The 17,418-nt window shown below is 44.6% G+C and overlaps 1 protein-coding gene across 1 annotated transcript in view; it reads right to left on the bottom strand.

Moving 5' to 3' along the window:
* Positions 1 to 1,061: 1,061 nt before the first annotated feature.
* ASRGL1 (asparaginase and isoaspartyl peptidase 1) overlaps positions 1,062 to 17,418 on the bottom strand; it is a 37,297-nt gene continuing 20,940 nt past the window's right edge. Inside the window, exons 5-7 of the mRNA XM_010384906.2 lie at positions 5,516 to 5,634; positions 2,812 to 2,922; positions 1,062 to 2,366 (exon numbers count right to left, since the gene is read on the bottom strand). Coding sequence (XP_010383208.1) covers positions 2,161 to 2,366; positions 2,812 to 2,922; positions 5,516 to 5,634 — 436 coding nt within the window. The 3' untranslated portion in view covers positions 1,062 to 2,160. The remainder of the gene's footprint in view (positions 2,367 to 2,811; positions 2,923 to 5,515; positions 5,635 to 17,418) is intronic.

The following is a 17,418-nucleotide window of genomic DNA, read 5'->3' as shown; positions in this document are numbered from 1 at the left end:
CGATCTCGGCTCACTGCAAACTCTGCCCCCCGGGTTCACGCCATTCTCCTGCCTCAGCCTCCTGAGTAGCTGGGACTACGGGCGCCCGCCACCACGCCCGGCTAACTTTTTTGTAGTTTTAGTAGAGACGGGGTTTCACCATGTTAGCCAGGATGGTCTCGATCTCCTGACCTCGTGATCCGCCTGCCTCAGCCTCCCAAAGTGCTGGGATTACAGGCGTGAGCCACCGCCCGGCCCCTCCTTCCTTTTTTCTACTTTGCAATTGTTGTCTTCTCCAAAGGGTCTCCCTTTCCAAACCCCAACATGATTCTGTTTTGCCTCCTGTTATGGGCTGAATTCTGTCCTCTCTCAAATTCACATGCTGAAAGCCCTGACCCCCAGCACCTCAGCATGTGAGTGTATTTGGAGACAGAGCCTTTAAAGAGGTGATGAAGGTTAAATGAGGTCATTAGGGTGGACCTTAATCTAACATGACGAGTGCCCTCATGGGAAGAGGGGATTAGGACATACAGAGACAGACGGCAGGGCTGTGCATGCCGAGGGAAGACCACGTGGGGACACAGCGAGATGGTGGCCAGCTGTCATACAAGCCACGGAGAGAGGCCTCGGGAGAAACCAACGTGGCTGACACCTTCATCTTGGACTTTCAGCCTCCAGAGCTGAGAAAATATTAATACATTTCTGTTGGCTAAGCCACTTAGTCTGTGGAATCGTGTTGTGGCAATCCTCAACTAATGCACCTCCTAGTGAAATACTTTTTCTAAAGGGGGAGTTGTTGCATGTGGAGGTTTTTACTGTGCACCTCTGCCTGGGATGGATGCTGGCAAACTGCAGGAAGACTGAGCCATAAACCCTATCATGGTTTGACTTCTTCCTTGACCCACTCAGAAAAAGTTCAGTTCTTCTGGAAAACTCACGAGTACTCCACAAGGCGGCACATATCACCCCCGCCACCATCCTCGTCTCCAGGTCTCTGTGGTACACCTGTCGGAACTGAGACCAAGGGGAGAGCTCGTGTACATTCTGGTCTTTGTCAACAGTGACTCCCAACCACACCCCTATTCTTTCAAAATAGATTTTATTAGCGGCACATGGAATGTCAAGTTAAGCAAATTCTTTCCAGCGAGAAGGTGAGCCCTGACAGACGAAAACATTGAGCACGGACGATACAGCAGAAGTAACATTTCCAGTGTAATGAGAGATAAAGGGGAATATTGCCCACCAAAGAAATGACTTTCTTCACCATGCTGACCACACTGCACAGCGCCCGATCCAGCTGGTGGGGATGGGGAGGTGGGAAGAATCTCAAAGCACAGGACAGGGTGAGGACTCAGGAAGTCATGGGGTCAGCTCTACAGCAGTCAGCTCCTCTCTGTTGTTGGAGAGGCCGTGAGCCCCACTACTGACTATACGAGGACCAGAGTGTCTTTGGCAGGTGGAGGCTGGCTCGCGGGAGAACACCAAGTGAGGGGGCTTCTCTGTGAACCCAAGAAACTTCAAGAAATCCCACAGCATCTCCATTACGACCTCCCATCTCCAGATTAGGGAGCTATGGGTTCCCACAGGGTCCTTTGGAAGTATCTAGAAATGTCCAGGTAAGTCAGAGAAGAGCTGAACCTTCTTAGAAAAATCCCTTTACTCTAGTACATGAAGAACATTTATTTCCCTTAAAGGATTCTGGTTCTTTCCCCTGATGCGCTTGTGCAACATTCTGAGGGTCACCTGGACTTGGCCCACCAGCGCTTCTGCTGCTGCTGTCTCACTTTCAAACGCCCCCATCCCTTCCCATCTTTCAGCCCACAGTGTCTGCATGCTGTGGGTCTCCCACATCTGTGGTGTCAGGATCATGATGCTGTTTCCTTTTCTCCTTTTTTTTGATACAGGGTCTCGCTCTATTGCCCAGGCTGGAGTGCAGTGGAGTAATCATGGCTCACCTCAGCTTTGACCTCCCAGGCTCAAGCAATCCTCCTAAAATGGGCATTTCTCTCATCGCTTCAGAACCCGCCCCTCAACCAAACATTCAGATGCTTATTAAGGCAACAAAACAAGTGACAGACGGGACAATGTTTCCAATTCTAGATCTAATTGATTAGGCTACGTCTCATGAGGAGACTGTACGTGACCTCTCAGCTAGCATCTGGAATACAATCTTCCAGGGGCTTAGGGCAGGTCCGTGATAGCAGTATCATCAGGATCAATTCCGAAGTGCAGCTTGCCGTCCTTGGCGGCTGCCCAGGGCATGGAGGTGGAGGTCCACTTTGCCACCCAGTCTCCTGTTTTGCTAACCACGATGAGGCCACCTAAACCTTTAACCCTTGACTTCATATAACCCAACGATAGGTCCGCAGCCTCTTCTACCGTCTTTCCTGAAAACAAGGAAGGGTTGAGAAACAACACACGTTACTGAAAGGAATCTCACGGGAAAATCACTTGCCATTTGAAATGCCCAAGTGAGCTGGCAAGGATTTTTGGTAAATGAACACCTGAATGCCTAAAAGGAGGGTCCTCACCTCCTTGCCCTGAGACACAGCCCTAGCATTAGCTCAAGTGGAGGCATCTTCCCTCCCACACCCAGGCTCAGTGTCTCTCTACTGCCCCCTTCTCCTGAGATGGGGAAGGTAACACTACTCAATGCTCTCCCATTCCAGACCTAAGGGAAGGCGGAAAGTCAAAACAAGGTGTTAAGGACCTGAAAGCAACATCGTAGCCAACAGGAAAGGGTTTCCTACACTTCTCCATACGCTTACTTATCAAATACCTTCTATGCACTTATCTTCACAAATTATGTTACTTGTCCTATAGTCTGTGTACCTTGTTCTATGTGGAACAGGGTGAGTCTGGCCAGGTTCACCTTCAGGATGCTTTCCCCATGCCCTGTGGTTGAGATGGCTCCGATGTCATTGTCAGCATAACCTCCAGCTCCTGCTCAAAAAGGGTGATTGTTCTGAGCAGTAACAGTCAAGAAATTCAAATCCATATTAGAAGTCGGACACTACATAAAAGTTAAATCGCGAAGGGTGCTCAAGTACAGACAAAGGTCACGTTAGTAGCCATGATCCGTGGATGCAAAGGTGGACTAGAAAGCATCATGTAGATGCCCCAGAATTTAGAAGGATAAAGGAAGCCTCAGAGGGGCAGGCCTGACCTTTCACAGAGCAGCTATAGCAGGACAGCGTCTCCTTGGCCCCAAAGCATAGCCATTCCTTTTTGCTCAATGAAGCCACCCTCTCCCTGTCTCCTCCTCATGCCCCACCTACTATGAAGGAAGAAACAGCATGGCTGCATTATATGGATCTCTAGCAAGGCCATCATGTTCCAGAGATTTGGGGAAAACGTGTACCCACAACCTAACATCCATGCACACTGTCCGATGGGTGGCAGTTGTATTTGTTGAGGGTGGGCATAACTGGACCTGAGGGAACTATTCTGGGCTATCCCCTTAAGTGGCGGTCTGGAGTGAAAGCTACTTTGATAAGATTTCTTCCTTACTTTGGTCTTGGATTAAAAAAACCTTACAGCCTTCTCTAAGTCATTCTTGTATCTGTTCACACACAGCTACCAGCCTGCGAGTCCTTTAGCCTTCGAAGGGTTTGCCTTTACCCTCCCACAGTGATACAGAAGCATAGATGACTGACATGTGCCTTGCTTACTTTACCCTCCCGCAGTTGATACAGAAGCATAGATGATTGACATGTGCCTTGTTTACTTTACCCTCCCGCAGTGATACAGAAGCACAGATGACTGACATGTGCCTTGCTTACTTTACCCTCCCGCAGTTGATACAGAAGCATAGATGATTGACATGTGCCTTGTTTACTTTACCCTCCCGCAGTGATACAGAAGCATAGATGACTGACATGTGCCTTGCTTACTTTACCCTCCTGCAGTTGATACAGAAGCATAGATGATTGACATGTGCCTTGTTTACTTTACCCTCCCGCAGTGATACAGAAGCATAGATGATTGACATGTGCCTTGCTTACTGATGCTGGACATGGGGCGAGGACTTAGGAGTTGAGATGTTGCACTGGACTGTCACAAGGCCCCACAGATTCTCAAAGGCAGAGAATCCCTGGCTCTGGCTCTGGAGGGAGCTGACACTGGGCAGCAAATGAACTGCTGCAGTGGGAGGAGGTGCCTTTACTTTTTCTTATAAGCTTCTGCTGGGGAATTAATTGACCAGGTCCCGTGGTGTCAATGTGCCCTAATATTTGGAAGCAGCCAAGTCTTTGCTTACTTTTCAGTTACTCTAGGACCACAGAAGGCCAGGTGTTTCCAAGGGTGATCCTGGCACAGGCATTGGGTAAGTGAAGGTGTCCTCCCCGCCACATGCACTTCTCAGGACAAGTGCATTGCCTGAGGTGACCACTGATGTGCCTAGCCCCATCCTTCCTGACTGTCCAGGCGGGGGCCTGGCCAGTGGCAGTGCTCCCTGGAGAGGCTCCTCAGAAGGCCAGGCAGAGTATACCTGGTGCTGGACAAAGACTTCTGAGAATTTAGCTTATGCCATTTCTTGTCAAGATTTACCACTGTAACTCAATTTAAAATTAATTTCTAGGATCTAACCTGGAGTGGCCCCGTGGCCCGGTCTGAACCCAGCTGAAGCAAGCTGCACTACTGACCAGGCATAGTTTGGTGGGATTTTTGCCAAGGAGAAAGAAAGGCAGACTACTTCACATCTCTTGGGTGATACACCAAGGAGTAGAGGAGTTACCAAGCCCCTACTCTTTAAGGAAACTTCCAGTGTCTCTGAGTTCACGACGGAAAAAGGGTGTCAAGAATTGTCAAGAATGTAGATTATTACTAAAGACTAGAGCAACACATTAAAAAGGAAAGGTAAGGCTAATTTTCCTCTAAAAGAATAAGCTGCTCTTCAGGGCAGATGGAACAACTTAGCTGCTTCTCAAAATTTCAGTCACCTGCAGGGGTTCATGAGGATTCCTGCATGAAAAGTGTGAAAGTCTGCACGGAGTGAAACATACAGCCCCCTGGCCCTGCCTCTCACCCACTCCCGGGAATGAGATGACGCGCTTCCCCGTTAATGTAAACGACATCTCAATCTGTCACGTGTCTGTAGAAGTATGTCACTTTCAGGCTGCTCAAATCTAATAACTGCAGTCTCAGATTTCTCAGATTGCTATTTAAAGCCCATGTCTTGGGAGTAAGTCTTACTCAAGTCAGTCTGCAGATCCTGAAACTGTGACTAAAGAGAAGACAGAATCACTACAGGGTAGACTGCGGGCAACGTTAGCATCCTGTCTCCACTTCTCTCCCCAAGTTGTTCCAAAAAGGCATGCAATCGAGGAAAAACCGTGGCGCCAGACACAAACACCCTCTCAAGGCAGCACCCCGATTAAGCCCTGCCAACCCCATTGTCACTCCCAGACATCCTGGAGCCGCACCAAGAGCAGAAAGGCAGTGCATCAAGAAAGGGAGAGGGGCAGGGAAGAGAGAATGAGGAGAGCCTGAGGGTGGCAGAAAAGGAGAAGGGGCAGGAGCCATCCCTTGGTCCTACCTACACACGGTGTGTCCCCAACTCGGCCGACCATTTTATTAACGATACCCCCCGTGGAGGTTGCGTAGGCCACATTCCCTTTGGAGTCCAAGGCAACAGCACCCACGGTTCCCAAGTTTCTGCCGAAAATAAACAGGAAAAAAGCGACAGGTTGAAAATGAGAATGAACCCCATAACCAACAATGTAGCTTAAAACCACTTAAAGTCTCATGTTAGACGTTAATGGCAGATGAGGCACCCATTCCAACATTCTAGAGAGAACCTGCTTGCTTCTCATTCTACGTGTAAGTTACAGGAGGATTGCTGGGCACTCCTCTACCACTCAGCTTTAAGAGTACATCCAATCCCGGGCCGGGTGCGGTGGCTCAAGCCTGTAATCCCAGCACTTTGGGAGGCCGAGACGGGCGGATCACGAGGTCAGGAGATCGAGACCATCCTGGCTAACACCGTGAAACCCCGTCTCTACTAAAAAATACAAAAAACTAGCCAGGCGAGGTGGCGGGCACCTGTAGTCCCAGCTACTCGGGAGGCTGAGGCAGGAGAATGGCATAAACCCGGGAGGTGGAGCTTGCAGTGAGCTGAGATCCGGCCACTGCACTCCAGCCTGGGTGACAGAGCAAGACTCCGTCTCAAAAAAAAAAAAAAAAAAAAAGAGTACATCCAATCCCAACACCACCGTTTTCTAGCTGTGACCTTAAGTTTTAATTTGTGTCTCACTGTCCCCATCATAAAATGGGGATAAAAGTAAGAGTGCATCTCAAACTTTAGTATGTATAAGAATCCCTTGGATCCTTGGGCCCACAGAGATTCTGAAGCTGCCACCAAGAGGAGAAAGGAAAGGAACAAGTGAGTTGGTAGATACCGGGTGGACCCAAAATCCTGCAGGTTTTTTTTTTTTTGTGAGATGAAGTCTCACTCTGTCGTCCAGGCTGTAGTGCAGTGGCACAATCTTGGCTCACTGCAACCTCCGCCTCCCGGGTTCAAGTGATTCTCCTGCCTCAGCCTCCCAAGTAGCTGCGACTACAGGCATGCACCACCACACCTGGCTAATTTTTATATTTTTAGTAGAGATGGGGTTTTCACCATGTTGGCCAGGTTGGTCTTGAACCTCTGACCTCAGGTGATCCGTCTGCCTTGGACTTCCAAAGTGCTGGGATTACAGGCGTGAGCCACCTCATCCGGCTGATCCTGCGTTTCTGACAAACTCCAGGATGTCGCTGATGCTGCCTGCCTATGCACCCTGTGCACGCGGTTGTTGTAAAGATCAAATCAGTCCATTTTCCCCTAACATTTTATTATGAATTCTTGAATGCAGTCATGTGCCACCTATGATGTTTTGATCAACAGGCTGTATGTCCCATGAGATTATAATACTCTATTTTTACTGTACCTTTTCTATGTTTAGATACACAAATACCATTGTGAGACAACTGCCTACAGTATTCAGGACAGTCACACGCTGCACAGGTTTGTAGCCTGGGAGCAACAGGCTGGACCACACAGCCCAGATGTGTATTAGTCTCCACCATCTGGGTTTGTGTGAGTGCACCCTATGGTGCTTGCACAGCCATGAAATTGCCCAGCTATGCACTTCTCAGGATGCATTTCTCGTCCTGTCATGCGACGCGTGACTGTAACAAAGTTGAAGAAATTGTACGCGAACACCCCGTACCCACCAGCAAGATTCTATAATGAACTGTATTTGAGGCACTGTTTTAAGTGCTGGGACACAGTGGTAAGCTAAACAAAGTCCCTTCTCCCATGGAGTCTGCGTTTGGGGTAGAGGGTGGTAGTAACAGGGCAGTAATATGTCAGGTGACAAAAACAAAACAACAAAACAAAAAACCCAAACAAAAAACAAAGCAGCACCAGGGAAGAGCGATGGTGGGGAGGTGCTGTTTTATACAGGGTGTCTCTGCAGGACACAGGTGCAATCATGCCATGCCAGCTACTGGGGACAAGTGTTCCTGAGGCACAAACATGCCTGTCATGTGCATGGAATTTGAAGGAGGCAAGCATGGTTGGAGAGAATAAAATGAGGGACAGCGTGGTAGGAGAATGATCAGAGGGACAGCCAAGGCCAGATCACAACATCTCTGACAAGTGGGGTGACCACACACACTAGTTACCCAGGCCAGTTCAAATTTATGCCTGCTGTCATGGCTGTATTATTAACAGCGCCACTTTTACTCTCAAAATTAAATTCCAGTTTAAACATTAAAGAATATAATCATCCTACCTCTAGGCCATTGCAGAGGCTTTTATTCTGAGCTAAATGGGAGGACACTAGGCAGTTTGAGTTAAGAAGTGACACAATCTGAGTTCAATCTTAAAAATAATCATTCTTGGCCAGGCGCGGGGGCTCAAGCCTGTAATCCCAGCACTTTGGGAGGCCGAGACGGGTGGATCACAAGGTCAGGAGATCGAGACCATCCTGGCTAACCCAGTGAAACCCCGTCTCTACTAAAAAATACAAAAAAAAAACTAGCCGGGCGAGGTGGCGGGCGCCTGTAGTCCCAGCTACTGGGGAGGCTGAGGCAGGAGAATGGCGTAAACCCGGAAGGCAGAGCTTGCAGTGAGCTGAGATCCAGCCACTGCACTCCAGCCTGGGTGGCAGAGCGAGATTCCGTCTCAAAAAAAACCAAAAAAACCCAAAAAAACCAAAAACAAAATAATCATTCTTGGCCAGGTGCGGGGGCTCACGCCTGTAATCCCAGCACTTTGGGAGGCCGAGGTAGGCAGATCATCTGAGGTCAGGAGTTTGAGACCAGCCTGGCCAACATGGTGAAACTCCATCTCTACTAAAAATACAAAAAAAAAAAAAAAAAAAAAAAATTAGCTGAGTGTGGTGGCGCGTGACTATAATCCCAGCTATTCGGGAGGCTAAGGCAGGAGAATCGCTTGAACCCAGGAGGCGGAGGTTGCAGTGAGCTGAGATTGTGCCATAGAATTCCAGCCTGGGTGACAGAGTGAGACTCCATCTCAGAGAAAAAAAAAGAAAAAAAAAAAAAATCATTCTTTCCCCCCCACCCGCCCTCCAGTAGAATGGCTAAAATGAAGAGGCACATCAAACCTGGGAAGGATGTGCAGGAACCGGAACTCTCATTCAATACTGCTGTTAGTGTTGATTGTACCAACATCTTTGGAAAACCATTTCACAATGTCTACTTGAACTGATCATATGCACATCCCATGACTCAGCAAATTATACACCTGTGTATCTGTCCATCAGAAATGTGGACAGGTGTTCACCAAAAAAGCATACACAAGGTGTTCACAGCAGCAGTAGATGTAATACAGTAGTCCCCTCTTATTTGCAGGGGATATGTTCCAAGACCCTCAGTGGATAACTGAAAGCTCAGCTAGCACTGACCTCTATAAACACTATGTTTTCCCCTATACTGTATGTACACACCTATGATAAAGTTTAATTGATAAATTAGGCACAGGAAGAGATTAATAATAATAAATACAATTACAACGATATACTGTAGTAAAAGTTACGTGAATGTGGTCTTTCTCAAAATATCACACTACGGTTGAGTGTGGGTAACTGAAAGCACGGAAAGTGAAACCGCAGATAAGGGGGAGATATTGTAATCCTAAACTGGTTACAGTCTCAAACTCCTGACCTCAAGTAATCCACCTGCCCCCCCAAAATTAAAATATTTCATTATTTTATTTATTTATTTTTGAGACAGAGTCTCGCTCTATTGCCCAGGCTGGAGTGCAGTGACACAACCTCGGCTCACCGCAACCTCCGCCTCCCGGGTTCAAGCGATTCTCCTGCCTCAGCCTCCCGAGTAGGTGGGACTACAGGCGTGTGCCACATGCTCAGCTAATTTTTGTATTTTTAGTAGAGATGGGGGTTTCACTATGTTGGCCAGGCTGGTCTCGAACTCCTGACCTTGTGATCAAGGCCTCCCAAAGTGCTGGAATTACAGGCATAAGCCACCACACCTGGCCTATTTTATTTCATTTTTGAGACAGAGTTTTGCTCTTTTTGCCCAGGTTGGAGTGCGATGGCATGATCTCGGCTCATTGCAATCTCCAACTCCTGGGCGCAATTGATTCTCCTGCCTCAGCCTCCTGAGTAGCTGGGATTACAGGTGCCCGCCACCACACCTGAGTAATTTTGTATTTTTAGTAGAGATGGGCGTTTCACTATGTTGGTCAGGCTGGTCTCAAACTCCTGACCTCAAGTAATCCACCCACCTCAGCCTCCCAAACTGCTGGGATTACAGGAGTGAGCCACCATGCCTGGCCCTAAAATCTTTTATATGGCAAAAATACCATAGCAAAAGCAAAATAAAAACAGCAGATTTGGGATTTATTTTATTTTATTTTATTTACAGCAGAGCATAACCTTAAAGCGGATAAGAAAGAGTCAGGTACAGTGGCTTGTGCCTGTAGTTCCTGCTACTCAAGAGGATGAGGTAGGAGGACCACTTGAGCCCAGGAGTTCAAGGCCAGCCTGAGTGACATAGAGAAGTCCCATCTATCTATGAAGAATGTTAAAAGAAAAATAAAATGAGACTGACAAGAAAGGGAAAAAAGAATTCAAAGGAAAAAATGAGTGTAGGACAAAAATAGGCAAATTTGTAAAAAGGAAAAACCCATAAACAAATGTAAAATGCCCAAACTCATTAACTGTCAGGGAAAAGCAAATTAAAGTAATGGTGTTACCCTTTACCTGTTAGATAAGGAAGGAGGGTTCTCCCAGTCCCTGCTGGTGGCAGGCCCACCTCTAACATTTGCAAGGGACCACAGCAAGAATACAAATACAACTGGAGGCCCACACACCATATATTTAATATTTAGAAGTTATAAGTATGTTCTATCCTGTTACTGTGGTAAATGTATCTTGAAAAATCGGTATTTTTCTTGTATATATGTTTACATACAAGATATAAGGTGAACTTTTTTTTTTTTTTTTGAGACAGTCTTGCTCTCTGGCCCAGGCTGGAGTGCAGTGGTGTGATCTCGGCTCACTGCAACTTCCCTCTCCCAGGTTCAAGTGATTCTCCTGCCTTCAGGCTCCTGAGTAGCTGGGATTACAGGCAGGCACCACCATGCCCGGCTAATTTTTTGTATTTCAGTCGAGACGGGGTTTTACCATGTTGGCCCCAGGGTGGTCTCGAACTCCTGAGCTCAGGCAAACTGCCTGTCTTGGCCTCCCCAAGTTCTAGGATTACAGGCATAAGCCACTGCACCCAGCCATGAACGTTTTGATATACATAGTGAAATTATGATTATAGTCAACCAAACCAACACACCTATCATCTCACAGTTACATTTTTTTGTGGTAAGAGTACCTAAAATTTATTTTTATTTTATTTTTTTGAGACAGACTCTTGCTCTGTCATCCAGGCTGGAGTACAGTGGCATGATCTCAGCTCACAGCAACCTCCACCTCCTGGGTTTAAGGAATTCTCTGCTTCAGCCTCCCGAATAGCTGAGATTACAGGTGCGTGCCACCACGCCCAGCTAATTTTTTCTGTATTTTTAGTAGAGATGAAGTTTCACCATCTTGGCCAGGCTGGTCTTGAACTCCTGACCTCATGATCCACCCACCTTGGCCTCCCAAAGTGCTGGGATTACAGGCGTGAGTCACTGCGCCTGGCCTTTTTTTTTTTCTTTTTGAGACAGTCCTGCACTGTTGCCCAGGCTGGAGTGCAGGGGCGTGATCTTGGCTCACTGCAGCCTCTGCCTCCTGGGTTCAAGCGATTCCCCTGCCTCAACCTCCCAAGTAGCTGAGATTACCATCACCATGCCCAGCTAATTTTTGTATACTTAATAGAGATGAGGTTTCACCATGTTGGCCAAGCTGGTTTCAAACTCCTGATCTCAGGTGATCTGCCCACCTTGGCCTCCCAAAGTGCTGGGATTACAGGCATCAGCCACTGCGCCCGGCCTCTAAATTCCACTCTTAGCAAATTTCCAGTACACATTATTAGCTATAGTCCTAATATTATACATCTCCAGACCTACGCATGCTAAGTAACAGTAATTTTATACCCTCTGGCTTACACCTTCCCATTTCTCCCACTTCTGGTAACTCTATGTATTCAATGTTTCTTTCTTTTTTTTATTGAGCTGGAGTTTCACTTGTCGCCCATGCTGGAGTACAATGGTGTGGTCTCGGCTCACTGCAACCTCTGCCTCCTAGGTTCAAGCGATTCTATTGCCTCAGCCTCCCAAATAGCTGGGATTACAGGCGCCTGCTACCATACCCAGCTAATTTTTATATTTTTAGGAGATATGGGGCTTCACCATGCTGGCCAGGCTGGTCTCGAACTCTTGACCTCAGGTGATCTGCCTGCCTTGGACTCCCAAAGTGCTGAGATTACAGGAGTGAGCCACCACCACTTCCTGCCTCAATTTTTTTTTTTTTTTTAGATTCCATATTTAAGCGAGATCATGTAGTGTATTTCCGTGTCTGGCTTATTTCACTTAGTATCATGTTGTAAATGGCAGGATCTCCTCCTTTTCTTACTGTGGAATTATATTCCACTGTATATATACATTATACTTTATCCATTCTTCATTGATGGACAGACAATGTAGTTGTTTCAATATCCTGGCTATTTTGAATAACGCTGCAATGAACATGGAAGTGCAGATAACTTTACTAGATGGTGATGTCATTTCCTCTGGGTATATGCCCGGAAGTGGGACTGCTGGGTTATAAGGTAGTTCTATTTTTAATTTCTTTAGGAACCTCCATACTATTTTATCTGGAAAAATATTGAAAAGCTGTGGTTTTCACATGACCGAAAGCTGACAAACTACCAATGATGACTTGACTTAGTTATTATTGTGCATACTAGGGTCATTTGTTAATTGGCTGGTGATGGCAGATGAATGGCAAACACACACATACACACACACACGCACACGCACACAGACACATTTAATAAATTATGCATTTATTCCATAAAAATATTTTTTCTTGGCTTCATTCCATGGAGTACTGATGATTTTTTTTTTTTTTTGAAATGGAGTCTTGCCCTGTCACCCAGGCTGGAGTACAGTAGTGTAATTTCGGCTCACTGCAACCTCCGCCTCCTGGGTTCTAGCAATTCTCCTGCCTCAGCCTCCCGAGAAGCTGGGACTACAGGTGCATGCTGCCAGGCCTGGCTAATTTTTTGTATTTTTTAGTAGAGGTGGGGTTTCACCGTGTTGCTCAGGCTGGTTGCGAACTCCCGAGCTCAGGCAATCCACCTGCCTCGGCCTCCCAAAGTGCTGGGATTACAGGCGTGAGCCAGCAAGCCCGGCCTGATGATGTTCTTATACTTAACATGAATTCTACTGACAAAATGGCAAAAAAAAGATAACCTTTCTTGAGTCAACATAGTTTTTAGCAAGTTTTTAATTAATTTTAATTTGGAGAAGCTTCCTTCTGCTGAAGCAGCAGCAACTGGAATTACCAACAAAATTCTCAAAGCAGTACTTAGATTTAGAAATGAATCCTGACTTTCACATTATCACACTCAAATACTGTATGGATTTATATATAAATTGTGATTGCAGAGAGTATTAAAATTTTTAACTTGATCATATAAATCACAATCACTTACAGTTGTTTTTATAATCTTTTAAACAGTATCTAGGTCTATGCAGATAAATTCTTTTAAGTTTTGATGCTGGTATATTCATATTGAAGAAAACCAAAAACAGGAGAATGTTATTCAATTTTGTTCAAATCTCTCTTCAGATACTACGCTCTGATTTATAATGAATTGAAAAAAAGTCTCTATAGAAACTGGTTTAGGGATTATCTATGAATTTTCTTCAAGCTCGATAAATACTTTTGTTCCCTTGTTTCAATTTCCTTGGATTTTGCTGTATATCTCACATGCAGTTTTGGTTTTGTTTCTATAAACTTAAAAAAAATTTAAATCCTAGGCGGGCGCGGTGGCTCACGCCTGTAATCCCAGCACTTTGGGAGGCCAAGGCGGGCGGATCACGAGGTCAGGAGATGGAGACCATCCTGGCTAACATGGTGAAACCTCGTCTCTACTAAAAATACAAAAAATTAGCCGGGCGTGGTGGTGCGTGCCTGTAGTCCCAGCTACTTGGAGGCTGAGGCAGGAGAATGGCGTGAACCCAAGAGGCGGAGCTTGCAGTGAGCCGAGATGGTGCCACTGCACTCCAGCCTGGGCGACAAAGCGAGACTCCATCTCAAAAAAAAAAAAAAAAAAAAAAAAAAAAAAAAAAAATTAAATCCTTTAAAGGGGAAGTATCCATATATATATATATATATGTGTGCGTGTGTGTGTGTGTGTGTGTATGTCAGATAACAAAGGAGGTACTCCCAGAAAAAAAATATACATATATATATGTTATGGTTTTGTTAAATTTATTAGTAGAAATCAGATTTATACTAAATACTACAAGTTCAAAATTATTTTTGCTTTTTGCTAAAGTCCATGATTTGCTCTTTGAAGACTTTTTATGGTTTTGCTGAATTCTTCTTATCTAAATTCAATTTAATTACTTCAACAGCATTTCGTTGATATTCTCATGGTGTGCCTGAGACTTGTTATAGGGTGAAATGTAAGTTTAATCAAGATATTCCATCTTTGGGCACATCTAGAAAACCCTGCATGTATTCCCTCTATTGTTCCAAAGCATCACCACTAGTGGCACAGTGGAGGTCATGCATCTTAGAAACAAATTTCAAACGATGGGCTGTATGTGTCACATAGTTTGCTTCTGGATTCTTAGCCAAGCTTCTTGCTTGTACATCTCTCATTTACCAACCACATTTGCTCCATTATCACAGGCTTGCCTTCAACAATCCTTGAAATTAATGTCTAAAATGGAACGTTTTCTTTCAATTATTCACGTAATTCAAAAATCACACTTTAAGGAGGAGATATAAGGCCAATGAAACATGGAATTATTTAGACTTTTCTTCAAGCCATAATGGTACACTCATGGTACTATGAGTACCATGGTACACTCTAGTTGAACTGAGTAACTATTTTATTAAAAAATTTTGGGCTGGGCATGGTGGCTCACGCCTGTAATCCCAACACTTTAGGGGGCCGCGGCGGGTGGATCATGAAGTCAGGAGTTCAAGACCAGCCTGGCCAATATGGTGAAACCCCGTCTCTACTAAAAATACAAAAATTAGCTGGGCGTGGTGGCATGTGCCTGTAATCCCAGCTACTTGGGAGGCTGAGGCAGAAGAATCTCTTGATTCTTGCGGAGGTTGCAGTGAGCTGGGATCGTGTCACTGCCCTCCAGCCTGGGTGACAGAGCAAAATTCTCTCTCAAAAAAAAAATTTGGCCAGGTTTGGTGGCTCACCAAAGCACTTTGGAAGGCCAAGCAGGAAGGAGGATCCCTTGAGTTCAGGAGCTTAAGACGAGTGTGGGCAACATGGCACCACCCCGTCTCTACTAAAAATAAAATTAGCCAGGCATGGTGCATGCCTGCAGTCCCACCTACTTGGGAGGCTGAGATGGGAGGATCACTTGAGCCTGGGAGACTGAGGCTGCAGTGAGCTATGACTGTAAGACTGCACTCGAGCCTGGGTGACAAAGTAAGACCTTGTCTCAAAAAAACAAACAAAAAAACCCCACAAAACCAAAACATTTATTGATAAAAAAATTTTTATATATTACTTCCCGTCTCACTTTATTCTCTATTAAACTCATAATCTGTTGGAATTCTCCACCCTAGGTAATGATAATTACTTTCATTATTTTTGTCTTAATTACATGTTTGGCATTTTACCAAATTTTGAAATCTCTTTTACTAAACCTAGAACATTTCCATTGTTTTTCGCACACACTGTACTAATGGTGTCATGAAAAGAATGATTAGGCTTGGCTAAATATTAGACACATTGTATTATTCTTTCGAGAACATTACATCAGTATTTTACATTGTTTTCTGTTTCCGGTAAAATCAATTGTCTGTTTATTTGGCCTCTTTCCCTCAATTCCTGTAACTGGATGTGTGTTTTTTGTGTGTGATTCTTTGAGATTAGCAATTAAATCTTCCTCTAGTAAAGAAGATGAAGTTGCAAGGATTTCATCTGACTTGTTCAAACTGGGATTTGGTGAGAATAATTTTCTTACTAATTTTCATTGTTTTGGTTAATAAGTAAATCTTCATTTAACAAAACCTTTGTAAGGTCTTGTTAGTGAATTTTATGTGGGTCACCCTGGAAGAAGACCGCTTACTTTTATTGCTTCCGGTGCTGGAAAACGCAAGCACCCTGCTTCTTTGCAGATTTTTACTTCCTTTTTCATTTTTCTTTTGTGAGCTCCACTTTAGCATTCTTATTCTACCACAATCTTGACTTATACTCATTTTCAATAATCTAAGGGATTAAAAGTAAAATGTAATTATATGCAAAGTATACAAAATGAGAATGTATTTTCATCAAAAAATAAAGAGCTAATCTAAAAAAAAAAAAAAAAAAAAAGTTGGCCAGGCATGGTGGCTCATACCTGTAATCCTAGCACTTTGGGAGGCCAAGGTGGGCAGATCATGAGGTCAGGAGATCGAGACCATCCTAGTTAACACGGTGAAACCCTGTCTCTACTAAAAATACAAAAAATTAGCCAGGCGTGGTGGTGGGAGGTCGAGACCAGCCTGGCCAACATGGTGAAACCCTGTGTCTACTAAAAATACAAAAATTACCCAGGCGTGGTGGCGCACACTTGTAATCCCAGCTACTCAGGAGGCTGAGGCAGGAGAATTGCTAGAACCTGGGAGGCAGAGGTTGCAGTGAGCCGAGATCGTGCCACTGCACTCTAGCCTGGGCAACAGAGTGTGACTCTGTCTCAAAAAAAAAAAAAAAAAAAAAAAAAAAAAAAAAAAGAAAAAGAAAAACCAGTAATTTGCAGATATAATTTCCAAAAAGTTATAAAATTATAAAATATACAAAATTTCTATTAACACTAAAACATGAATTATAATTAGTAAATACAATACATAAAAGCTAAAAAATTTAAACTATATTTTTAAAATTAACTACATCTTTTAAATATTTTCATCAAAATAAAACCATTCATAATTCTAATAGTTAATGTCCATGTAGTTGCTAACATGGAGAATTAGCAACTACAGGTGCTTTTTGTTTTTCTCTGTTACCAGTTTTTCTCACACAGGTTCTGTCTAGACCTGTGCTGTGCACTTACAGAAGCTACATCTACATGTGGCTACTGAGTGGCTGCTAGTTAAATGTGGCTGTTGTCAGTGAGACGTACTGCAAGTGTAAAACACATCAAATTTTGAAGATTTAGTATAAAAAAAGAGCAAGACATTTCGTCATTTCTTATATTCATTACATGTTGAAATGATATTTTGGATACATTTAGTTAAATAAAATATATTATTAATTTCACTTTTTTTCTTTGTGAGACAAAGTTTCGCTCTTGTTGCCCAGGCTGAAGTGCAATGGCGCAATCTCGGTCGGCTCACTGCAACCTCTGCCTCCCGGGTTCAAGCGATTCTCCTGCCTCAGTCTTCTGAGTATCTGGGATTACAGATGCCTGCCACCACACTCAGCTAATTTTTTGTATTTTAAGTAGAGACAGGGTTCACCCTGTTGGTCAGGCTGGTCTTGAACTCCTGACCTCTGATGGGATCCACCCTCCTTGGCCTCCCAAAGTGCTGGGATTACAGGTGTGAGCCACTGTGGATGTGGCCAACTAGAAAATGTTAAATTACATTTGTGGCTCTCACAGTATTTCTATTGGACAGTGCTGTTCTAGACCTACCCATACACAAACTGAAGAGTAACAGTCCCTATGTGCAACTTCTGCAGACACTATACGAACTCATGAAAATCTTCAGAGTCCAGAGTGCTAACCATTACACCACAGAACCCTCCCTGTGAAAATCTTCAGAACCACACATTCCAACACGTAGAGAGGCAAGA

Source organism: Rhinopithecus roxellana, chromosome 15 (assembly GCF_007565055.1).
Source record: "Rhinopithecus roxellana isolate Shanxi Qingling chromosome 15, ASM756505v1, whole genome shotgun sequence".
Taxonomy (NCBI): Eukaryota; Metazoa; Chordata; class Mammalia; order Primates; family Cercopithecidae; genus Rhinopithecus; species Rhinopithecus roxellana.
The sequence above is the reverse complement of the archived record's forward strand: the minus strand, read 5'-3'. Positions and strand labels throughout refer to the sequence as shown.